The sequence below is a fragment of the Schistocerca gregaria genome, chromosome 5 (assembly GCF_023897955.1).
Source record: "Schistocerca gregaria isolate iqSchGreg1 chromosome 5, iqSchGreg1.2, whole genome shotgun sequence".
Taxonomy (NCBI): Eukaryota; Metazoa; Arthropoda; class Insecta; order Orthoptera; family Acrididae; genus Schistocerca; species Schistocerca gregaria.
Window position 1 is genome coordinate 557,357,934 of NC_064924.1, and position 12,696 is coordinate 557,370,629.

Here is a 12,696-nt window from a genome sequence, read left to right on the forward strand (position 1 = left end):
GGGCTTCCAAAAGGTTGAGTTTTTGGCCTTTGTTTGCTAATTGGACAGCATGGGACTGTGGCTGGTAATTGTGGCCTTCATTCATTACAGGCTCAACAAATGTGACCATAATTCTGCAACATCCAGCTGTGTTCATGTTCAGCCAACCTAGTTGCTAAGTCTCTGCCCAATAGACCATTATAAAACTTATCATAATCAGAACAAGTAATATTGTATACCACACAGTTGGCTAGTAATTGAGTCTTGTCTTTGCCATTGAAAATGCATTGGGCTGTGATGTTCCTCACATAATAGGAAATCTTACAGTTGCAGGATTTCATGTTTTTGCTACAGGCTGCATTACCAGTCCTAGGTATGGGATTGTACACCAATTCCTGCTGACATTGGAAGAAGCAGCAGAGTTAGCACAGAAGAGGATTCTAATTTTTAGTCATTGTTTCCTATGCAAGATGTTGTCAGTCAGGACAGGATCTCAGCCACTGATTTATACTAGAAATTTTATTTTGTTTAACACTGCTTTGATATCTTCTTTGGACATGGGAGTAGATACGAGATGATGTACCATTGAGTGGAAAGCTGTTTGTGTGCTGCTGAGTGTTGGGAGCGAGAAAGTATTATTGTGTCTGTAGAAGAACTTCAACTTCATCACTACTTTTGATGAAAAATCATTTTAAGTTTCAATGTTGTATCTCCTTCTGCTGTCACTCTGAGGGAAAACACTTAAAAACAAACTTGTGACACAACAAAACCATTCAGTTTCTCATTTATTATTTTATCTCATTAACATTTTTTTTTTATTTCTGTAGGCACAGTTGAAACATTTTGCTTACTTAGAGTTTATGGTAAATGAAAAACTATTTCAAATTGGTATTCACCTGAATTTACAGTACACAAAAGACAAAATATGACTGCATATAACCATTCATATTACTACACAAGGCTAACCTGGCTCCATCGCTTCCTGTGTCTGATCTTACTCTTGTCCTTTAAATGTGCAATCATCTTTGTTTTCCCAGGTAGTGTCCAAACAAGACGTCCTCCATAAGGTGTTGGGTATTTTTTTGGTGGTCGCACTCTTATTCTTGTTTCATGTACAAGAGACGCAGCTTCATCAATTGTATCCACCAACAGCTTGACAAATCGATTCACAACATTATCATCATCACTTTCATCACTGATTTCAAATGCATCATCAAAGAAAATGTGAGCTGGAAGGAAATGCAATATTTATTAACATGTAGAAGAAATAGCATAAATAGAATATCAGCAATAATGTGAGTGTCTTAATTATTTGCTGCTTTTTTAATATTTATTTATTTATAAAAAAAGAAGACTGCTACATATGGCTATTCATTGAATTTTGGTTGAGGATGAATAATAATATTCTGATGAATAAATTATTTGTCCGCCATGAAGCATGAAACAATATAGAGGCTGAACAATGTAGAAGTTTTCTGTTTTATAACCATTTAAAATGTAAGGAATAAAGACAGAAGTGGAAGTTAGCCATTCTCAGCATGAGTACCCCTTCTTTTCTTTTTCTGTCTTAGTCTTCTCTCAAGCTATACAAGAAAGCCTTATCACTCTAGAATTTTTTTGATTTGGTTTGAGTCTACTGCCTTTCATTCAGCTCTTTTACTCTGGGAATATACATAAGACTGTCCTTTAGCCACTTATAATGCATCATGATTTTTTTTGTTAGATGTACAAGTATTTCAAAACTAATATTTGCTGAAGGATGTTGAAAGCTAATGAAATAAATCAGGTAAACTTACTCTCAAATTCGTAGTAGTCTGGATCAACAACTCTGAGATATTTTTGAGCAACTCTTCTGGCAGACTGATCTTCATCAATTCGCAGAATTGATTTTAACATTTCCATCATTTCTTCTTTTGTTTCATGCCACATGGTTGCACATGCATAGATCCTTGTAATGCTGTCAGATGATTTAACATTGCTCTTGGGTGAGTTACTACTTGATGTAGAATGCACTGAAATGCTCTCATAATAATCATCATTTCCAATGTCAGCAAGTTCCTGTAAATAAATAAATAAATAAATAAATAAATAAATAAATAAATAAATAAAATAAAATAAAATAAAATAAAATAAAATAAAATAAAAATGTAACATTGTAGCTTGAAACTGTGCTTGTTTGTTGAAAATGAAAACAATTATATTTCCACAGGCATTATTTGAATTATGTTCCTCGGTGTTACATATTGTAAAGACAAATAATTTTCGTCCCACTATTACCAAATGATTGGCCTCCAACAGTTCTCTTATGTATCGTCCTGCATGCCATTACTGACACTTCCAAACCAGGTATTTTTTGCCACGTGAACTTCAGTCGCTGCAATATTTAGCAATATTAAATCACTTTTTTACTTTCAGTAAACCTTTTTGAATAGAATTCCTTAAGACAATTTTATCCTAGCTATATGTCAACAATTTCCATTGTATATTTAGGAATTTGAACTATTTATATTTGCTGATGCAAATATTGTATGCAAGTCTACTGGAAGTACGTTCACTCTATGAGAGAGAAATGGAACTTCCATCAAAAATCACTGACTTTCTCTTTATAAACAGATAAAAATAACTCACTTATAAAATTTGTTGTCCATAATCAACCATAGTCCAAAAACAATAGTAAAAGTAATTTTATTATTACTATTATTATTATTATTGTTATTGACTATTCCATTTAAGGGAGTGGTTGAACTTGAGTAGTATTGATTTTTTCTTCTTGCTTCGTTCTTCCCAAGTTCTCTTCATATGCTCGCTGTGTTATCCCTTGCGCTCTACTGACCATTTATTTATTGTTCTTTTTTGTGTGTTTTTGTTTAAGTGTACATTTTTTATGAGGTTTCTGAACTGTCCTCAACTGTTTATGTTGCCTTGTGCAATTCCAAGTTCTTTATTGTCTGCTTCTGTTTCAGCCATTCATTTTGTCTTGTATTAGATAGGATTTGCTTTCTCAAAAGATTTACCTTGTGAGTCTGTTCTTGTTCATCCTGCTGATATGTCCATAAAATTTCATCTTTTTCTTTCTAAAGATGTCAATTATTGTTTCTATCTGTTTCTATGACCTTCTTCATGGCCTCATCATCCAAATTCCATCACAAGAAACTGGTCTGAATATTTTCCTTAGAATTATCCATTCCTGCTTTGCAATCTCTCTTACTTTCACATGACCATGAATCATTGTAGTTTCTGCAGCATAGAGTGCTTGTGGTAGAAATACTGTGCTGTAATGCCTTAGTTTTGCTTTATCAGAAATAGATATTTTATTATAGTGATTCCGAGTGAGTGCATATGCTTTTTGTAATTTGGAGTACAAGGAAAAGAACAGGTTGCTACTCACTCTAAATATGATATGTTGAGCTGCAAACAGGCACAATGAAAAGACTGTTACAAACTTAGCTTTTGGTCAAAGCCTTCTTCAGCAAAGGAAATACAGGCACACATTCATTCACACAAGGTAGCATGCCTCATGCACACACGACCACCATCTCCGGCAGCCAGGACCAGCATGCAACAGTCACATGGAATGAAAGCAGCAATCTGGAGGGGCTGGGATAGGGGTAGGGATAACAGGGTATGGGTGAGAGAGAGAAGAGTGCTGTCTGGTGGAGTGTGCAGGGGCTAGATGGAGGCATGACAAGACTGCCATCAGGTGCAGCTTTTGGAGGCTATGGGGCAGAAGCTGAGGAGGGGGAAGGGGAGGGTGAGTCAATGAGCAGAAAAGGAGAGGAGCAGGGAAGGGGAAAGATAGGCATATGTGTTGGCCGAGGGTCGCACACAGTGAGGGTGAGGGGACATGCATTTGGAGGAGGTGATAGAACAGAGGGGAGAGAAACTGTTGGATGGAAGGTGTGGGGATAATAAGTTACCATAGGTTGAGGTCAGGATAATTTCGGGAACAGAGAATGTGTTGTAAATACCATCTGTACAGCTCAGAAAATCTGATGGTGGAGGTGAGATCCAGATGGCCTGTGTTGTGAAGCAGTCACTGAAATCAAGCCCATTATATTCAGTTGCATGTTGTGGCACAGGGTGATTTTGGCCAAAGGTTGACAGTGGCCATCCATTCTGGTGAACAGCTGGTTCCAATATAGAAAGCTGTACAATGATCACAGCACAGTTGGTATATGACATTGCTGCTTTTGCAGGTGGCTCGGTATCTAATGGGGTGGATAAGCCTGTGACAGAAATGGAATAGGAAGTGCTGGGCAGTGGATTGAGCAAGTCTTGCACATGGGTCTTCCACGGGGATATGATCCCTTGGCTAAGTTTTACGATTGAGAGTGTCATATGGATGAACAAGGTTGTCATGGGCGTTAAGTGGGTAATGAAGCATCATTTTAGGAGGAGCGGGAAGGATCTTTGGTAGGATGTCCCTCACTTCAGGGCATGATGATAGATAATCAAAGCTCTGACAAAGGTTGTGGTTCAGTTGTTCCTGTCCAAGGTGGTATTGGATGGTGAAGGTGGCACTCCTTTACAGTTGGTTCTTGGGGGTGGTGGGAGGGTTTTATGGGAAAATCATGTAGGAGATCTGTTTGCGGTCTAAATCTGGAGGATAGCGCCTGTCTGTTAAGGCCTTGATGAGACCTTCAGCATAATAGGCATAGGAGTATCACTGCAAATACACTGTCCCTGGGTTTGTTCACATTAAACCCACCAACCTCCAACAGTACCCTCATTTCGACAGCTGTCATCCCTTCCACACCAAAATCCCTTTGAAACAGCCTGGCAACCCCGAGATGGCAATCACCAGTGACAAGAACTCCTTTGCCCAATATGCTGAATGTCTCACAGAGGCACTATCCCCCAGACTTAGTCTGAAAACAAATCTCCAGTGCCAATTCCCCACACACCCTCAATTTTTATTCAGACCTACATGGCTACCGAATTATTTAAATGCTAGTCTTAAGTCCATGTTCCTTCAAGCAGTCACTGAGACAGATATGAAGCAAATAATAGGGTTGTTCAAAAACAAATATTCATGTGGTCTGCATGGAGTGCCAAATTATGTATTCATTTCATGTGACAGTTGCATTTGGGTCCAAGCTGTCAGAGATGGTGGTCATGTATGCCTGAAGAAGGGTTTGACTTAAAGCTAAGTATGTAACAGTCTTTTCATTGTGCCTGTCTTCTGCAGCTTGTGTCATCTTTATGGTGAGTAGTAATCTAGTCTTTTCCTTAAATTGTTGATATTCTAAACTTTATTATCTATTGTTCAATTTTGTAATTTTGAGACTCATTCCTGATTGACTATTGTGTTCAGTGCTGATGGTTGGATGATCTCTCCCAGATATTTGCAGTGCGCCATTTGTGCCACTTTCCTGTACTGAGTTATAATACTGAGTTATAATGGGGAGATTATCTGCAGGCTTGATTTCCATGTATTGAGCTTCCTCATAGCAAATTTGTAGGTCAGTTGTCATTATTATTATTATTATTATTATTATTATTATTATTATTATTATTATTATTATTATTATTATTATTATTATTATTATTATTATTATTATTATTATTATTATTATTATTATGTCCGCCCCGGTAGCTGAGTGGTCAGCGTGACAGACTGTCAATCCTAAGGGTCCGGGTTCGATTCCCGGCTGGGTCGGAGATTTTCTCCGCTCAGGGACTGGGTGTTGTGTTGTCCTAATCATCATCACTTCATCCCCATCGACGCGCAGGTCGCTGAAGTGGCGTCAAATCGAAAGACCTGCACCAGGCGAACGGTCTACCCGACGGGAGGCCCTAGCCACACGACATTTCCATTTTTTTCCATTATTATTGTTACTATAATTAATATTATTATTTCTACTATTTTTATGATCACTTAATGCATTAATAATGTCAGTTCTAATAACCAAATCAAAATTACAAACACACAAAATTGCTTGTTTTGTTTTTTGTATATAACAGTTTGTTATCAAACAGCATAGCTAAATAAATCACATCTCTTTGCCTTTTTGGTGCATTTCCTGTAGATGAGAGCTGTAAACTATGTGTTGTGGGCATTGTGGTGTTAAAATGGACATGTTTGACAAAAAGTTTTATAATTCAAGTTTTTGTATGTTGTGAACTGTTCTTTAACAGAAATCATTAAAAAATGAAAATAACTCTGAGAAAAAGTTTCGCAGTGATTAATTTTTAACATTACCATAATTCATATCCTGGATTTAACTTAAAGACATACTGTACCAATGATAAACATCAAGTAAAATAAGTAACAAATAATTTTTACATGTTTTGAGAATTAAATCACACAATGCGTATTCAGTACTCTTTTGTGTTCTTGAGTATTGAGAATATATTAAAAACAAAGATTCCAAGACTTACCAAGCGGGAAAGCGCCGGTAGGTAGGCACAATGAATAAAACATACAAACACACACACAGAATTTCGAGCTTTCGCAACCAGCGGCTGCTTCATCAGGAAAGAGGGAAGGAAAAGAAAAGATGAAAGGATGTGGGTTTTAAGGGAGAGGGTAAGGAGTCATTCCAATCCCGGGAGCGAAAAGACTTACCTTAGGGGGGAAAAAGGATAGGTATATACTCGCGCGCACACACACACACACACACACACACACACACACACATATCCATCCATACATACACAGACCCAGTACTGAGAATTATTCACACAGGCCACACCATTCTTTCCAGTGTGGTTCGCTGAACATTTTTTAAATCTTATTATTTTCATACCTTTACAGAAGAGTAAGTTAGACTCTGAAAAAGTAATTGAATTTGGTAGCCATTGATTTGAAAGAACCACAATTTCGGTGGAAATGTTTTTTTTTTTTTGGGGGGGGGGGGGAGGTCCATTTCATTTGGGTTACTATTTTTGTTTGTCTCTTGTCTGATAATGTTCCAAATAATTTTTGCCTTATTCTTGGAGTGTTTTATTTTTTGAGCATAGTAGATGGATTTCCTTTATTAATAAAGCCTGTGGGATTTTATGATGCTGCCAATATTGGTGTTTCAACTATTGACAACAATTTGTCTGCTGAATTGGGTAGAGCTTTGTCTTCTTAGCAAAAGATCTTTACACTCCAGGAGTTATCCACCCCATAGCATTGCTTCCACTTGATTTTGACCTTATTAGTTTTAGGAGAATACAAGACTCAAAATGCTGTAGGAATATGTGTAAGAAAGAGTTAAAACTTACATCTACACTCTCCGCTTTATAAATTTCATTTTCAATCAATCTATATTTAGTCCTCTGCTCTATTTTTTGGATGAACTTATTCTTAAGAGATGCTGTCTGCATATTCATATGTCTCAAAACATTCTTTGTTGGTCCAAGGAGGCAGGCTTCTTGTAGACAGTAGATGATGTGGGCTGGCCATGCCACTTTCTTAGCATCTTTTGAGGAGGAAGTTTTTCAAAATGTGTTACAGCTGTCCACTAGCTCATACATTAACACTCAAATGTGAGAATGTCCCAAAGTAGATGCACTCGCATGATCACCATTATGTACAAAATTTGATCCTCATATATTTCCAACAGTGGATGGACTTTTGGCAAGGGGTGTCAAGTCTTTGTGTGACTGGGCCCATTTTTCTTAGCTTAGTTCAAGCACTGTTTACAAGATGTTGTTGTTGTGGTCTTCAGTCCACACCTGATTTAATTCAACTACATTCCATTACCCTCATTTTGCTTTGGTTGGTTTATCTCATATCCTCCTATCAAGACACTGTCCATTCCATTCAACTGCTTTTCTAGGTCCTTTGCTGTCTCTGACAGAATTACAATGTCATCGGAAAACTGCAAAGTTTTTATTTCTTCTCCATGTATTTTAATTACTACTCCAAATTTTTCTTTTGTTTTCTTTACTGCTTGCTCAATATACAGGTTGAATAAAATCGGGGATTGGCTACAACCCTGTCTTACTCCCTTCCCAACCACTACTTCCCTTTCATGCCCGTCAACTCTTATAACTGCCATCTAGTTTCTGTACAAATTGTAAATAGCCTTTCACTCCCTGTATTTTACCCTGCCACCTTCAGAATTTGAAAGAGAGTATTCCAGTCAACATTGTCGAAAGCCTTCTCTATGTCTACAAATGCTAGAAACGTAGTTTTGCCTTTACTTAAACTATCTTCTCAGATAAGCCATAGGGCCAGTACTGCCTCATGTGTTCCAGCATTTCTACGGAATCCAAACTGATCTTCACTGAGGTTGGCTCCTGCCAGTTTTTCTATTCATCTGTAAATAATTCGTGTTAGTATTTTGCAGCTATGATTTACTGAAATGATAGTTTGGTAATTTTCACATCTGTCAACACCTGCTTTCTTTGGGATTGGAATTATTATATTCTTCTTTAAGTCTCACCTGTTTAATACACCTTGTTCACCAGTTGGTAGAGTTTTGTCTGGGCTGGATCACCCAAGGCTATCAGTAGTTCTAATGTAATGCTCCTGGGGCCTCGTTTTGACTTATGTCTTTCAATGCTCTGACAAATTCTTCACACAGTATCATATCTCCCATTTCATCTTTATCTATGCCCTCTTCATTTCCATAGTATCGTGCTCAATTACATCGCCATTGTATAGGCATTCTATATACTCCTTCCATCTTTCTGCTTTCTCTTCTTTGCTTAGAACTGGTTTTCCATCTGAGCTCTTGATATTCATATAAGTGGTTCTCTTTTCTCCAAAGGTCTCTTTAATTTTCCTGTAGGCAGTATCTTTCTTACACCTAGTGATATATGCTTCTACATCCTTACATTTGTCCTCTAGCCATACCTGCTTAGCCATTTTGCACTTCCTGTCGATATCATTTTTGAGACCTTTGTGTTCCTTTTTGCCTACTTGATTTACTACATTTTAATGTTTTCTCCTTTCTTTAATTAAGTTCAATATCTCTTCTGTTACCCAAGGATTTCTACAAGCCCTCATCTTTTTACCTACTTGATCCTGTGCTGACTTTACTATTTCATCTCTCAAAGCTACCCATTCTACCTCCACTGTATTTATTTCCCCTGTCCTTGTCAATAGTTCCCTAATGCTCTTTCTGAAACTCTCTAAAACCTCTGGTTCTTTATGGTTTATCCAGATCCCATCTCCTTAAATTCCCACCTTTTGTAGTTTCTTCAGTTTTAATCTACAATTCATAACCCATAGATTGTGGTCAGAGTCCACACCTGCCCCTGGAAATATCTTATAGTTTAAAACTTGGTTCCTAAATCTAAAAACAACCTTCATTCATGATTTTTAAACCAAGTGTTAGCTATGATTAAGTTATGTTCTGTGCAGAATTCTACCAGGTGGCTTCCTCTTTCATCCCTTACCCTCATTCCATATTCACCTGCTACTTTTTCTTCTATTTCTTTTCCTACTATCAGATCCCAGTCTACCATGACTATTGAATTTTCTCCTCCCTTCACTATCTGAATAATTTTTTTTTTTATCTCATCACACATTTCTTCAATCTTTTCATCGTCTGTGAAGCTAGTTGGCACATAAACTTGTACTACTATGGTAGGAATGGGCTTCATGTCTACCTTGACTACAATAATGTGTTCACTATGCTGTTTGTAGTAGCTTACTCGTGCTCCTATTTTTTTTATTCATTACTAAACCTACTCCTGCATTATCCCTATTTGATGTTTTATTTATAACCCTGTATTCCCCTGACCAGAAGTCTTGTTCCTCCTGCCAGTGAACATCACTAATTCCCACCATACCTGACTTTAACCTATCCATTTAGCTTTTTAAATTTTCTAACCTATCTACCTGATTAAGGGAGATGACATTCCATGCTCCAATTCGTAGAGTGCCAGTTTTGTTTCTCCTGAGAACAACGTCCTCCTGAGTAGTCCGTGCCCAGAGATCCAAATGGGGAACTATTTTACCTCCAGAATATTTTAACTAAGAGAACTCCATCATTATTTAACCATACAGTAAAGCTGCATGCCCTTGGGAAAAATTGCGGCTGTAGCTGCCCTTGCTTTCAGTTGTTCGCAGTACCAGCACAGCAAGGCTGTTTTAGTTAATGTTACAAGGCCAGATCAGTCAATCATCCAGACTGTTGCACCCAGAACTACTGAAAATGCTGCTGCCCCTCTTCAGTAACCACACATTTGTCTGACCTCTCAACAGATACCCCTCCATTGCAATTGCACCTATGGTACATCTATCTGTATTGCTGAGGCATGCAAGCCTCCCCACCAGTGGCAAGGTCCATGGTTCATGCAGGAGAGGGTTCACAAGATATGGGTTCTTAAATTATCATAAAATCAATGTCTAGGCAAGGTTTCATCTTCATGATATTGTTATAAGTGACACAAAGTTTTTGGTGGACACTTGTTCCAGTGTCAATCATACTACGTGAAATGTGTTGCAACTTATTGTACAACTCTTAAAGAACGTATCACTGATTATATTGGAATGCAGCTAGATGGAGCGCCTGTCTGCTTTACTCATACAGCATGACTAGTTAAATCACACAAATTCTGTACACTTCTATGGAAGAGGATATCACATAGTTTGGCTAGTCTGTACCCCTGATCTAATGTCTTTACATTTCCTTTTGGGGTATATCAAAAGCATTATTCATATGTGACATCAGTACCTAACCTACAAACATTTTACACGAGGACACTCTCAGTGACTGATGATTTTGTATTCTGTGTGGTGTATTTTGTAGACTGCACTGTGATTTGTGACAGCTACGATGAATTTGGTGAGGAGGAGCAACAGAAAAAGATTGACAGAAAGAGGGAAGGAGAGTATATGGTAGCCACTCCTGTAATGTATCAGAATATTTGGACTCTCAGATGTAAATTTCAGTTAATACTAAGTTGATGTTAAACAAGTTTTAACTTTTGCAATGGATGTATAGCTGATTCTATCTAATCAGTGAAGTTGTGTAAATGATTAATAAGAAGTAGTTGCTAGGAACAACAGCTCAGACTATAAAAGGAAGAAGAGTGAGATTTTTCAAAGTACCTGCTTTTCTACTAACATAAAAAATAGATTTATCTAGAATTAATTCATGTAGTTAAAAATCTAAGTAGATTGGTTGTAAGTATACTTTACAGAAATAGCCTTAGTGGCTGTTTGTGCTTATTAATGTATCACCTGATTGTTTTCACTTACATGAAGGCTCTCCTTTTGACTACATTTACGGAATATGCTATGTGAATGAATGAATGGGCGAAAAAATGAGACTGAAGATGACATAGATATTACCTTTTGTGTTGATTATAAATCATTATTAACTTTGTAATTATGTTGAACAAGAATCTAAAGTAAACTTATAATGTACCTCAGTCTTAACATCAGCCTGATCATCTCGCCTTCTGTTGAGTCCAAGTGATTGGTCTATGAGATGAGAATTATACATTGGGGTTACAAATAATTTCTCTGTTGTGGCTAAACGTTCAGCCTTTGGAGTCCATATATGTATAGTTATCCAAGTTTGTGATAACAACCAGAGCAGCCATATCCATGCATGCTGAAATAATAAGGAAACAATTGTTATTAGCTTAAATTTAAATTTGCAAGAAAATGGGTAATTAATATTCATTGTTTTTTCAGTCAATCATATAACAGAATTTGCACCATTGAAGCAATATGTGGTTTCAAGTCATATTTTATTTTTAGATTTTGTAATGAACTACAAGCAAATAAAGACAGTAAAAGAGACAAATCTCTTCTTTCAAGGCAGAAAAAATATTTGATAGAAGCATACCAGATTGAAGACACTCAGTACCTTTCACTGCTGGGTATTTCATTGTTCAACAAAAGAGAGAAGGAAAGGGTATGAGAAAAGAAGACTTTTCAACAATGAACTAGAAAAATTATCCAGGACACTGGGCTACAGGAGTTAAATAGCTATTAGGAAGCTGAAATCATTAGAAACATTGCTGCCTGAGCAACAATAATATCTTGACCAATCACAATTTAGTTTCCAGAAGAACTGCTCATCTAAGGAATGCCATTTACAAATTCACTCACCAAATTTTACAAGCAGTAAATGACAAAATAGCACTGGTTAGTATTTTCTGTGAGCTATCTGAGGCAATTAACTATGTGAATCACAGTATTCTCGTAGATAAACTGAGGTTTTTATGATATTGATCGTATAGCCAACCAACTGATGATATAATATGAAACTAAAAGAATGTAGAAAGTTGTACTTAATAATTCAACCTATCTAAGCAAGGTAGATTCTTCTGAATAGGGTTAATCACTCATAGGGTTCCACAAGATGCAATCTTAGATCTACTATTGTTCCTTTTATATGCAAAAAAAACTTCTGTCTAATACACAACAAGCAGAATTGTTCTTTTTGCGGGTGACACTAATGTAATCAATCCAAACTTATATACAGAAACAGAAGAAATGGTCAATAATGTTCTTAAAACTATTATTGAGTGCTATGCTGCAAGTGGTCTCACTCATGATTTCAAAAAGACAGCACACTCATTTTGCACATCTAGAGATACTACATCTGTGATAAGTGTAAGACATAGAGTGGAAATAATAACAAGGGTTATAACTCCAAAATTTTTACATATCCATATTAATGAAAATTTAAATTGAAAAAATACATTTTGGAACACCTAAAACAACTTAGTTCAGCCACATGTGCACTATAACTCATTGCAGATCTTGTGGAGGGACAGATCATTAATTTAATACATTATGCACATTTTCATTCAGTA

The 12,696-nt window shown here is 36.8% G+C and overlaps 1 protein-coding gene across 2 annotated transcripts in view; it reads right to left on the minus strand.

Moving 5' to 3' along the window:
* LOC126271949 (chitin synthase chs-2) overlaps positions 1 to 12,696 on the minus strand; it is a 318,553-nt gene that overhangs the window by 61,991 nt on the left and 243,866 nt on the right. For both annotated transcript variants that reach the window (XM_049974380.1, XM_049974379.1), the window contains exons 9-11: positions 11,295 to 11,483; positions 1,776 to 2,037; positions 946 to 1,208 (exon numbers count right to left, since the gene is read on the minus strand). In XM_049974380.1, coding sequence (XP_049830337.1) covers positions 946 to 1,208; positions 1,776 to 2,037; positions 11,295 to 11,483 — 714 coding nt within the window. The remainder of the gene's footprint in view (positions 1 to 945; positions 1,209 to 1,775; positions 2,038 to 11,294; positions 11,484 to 12,696) is intronic.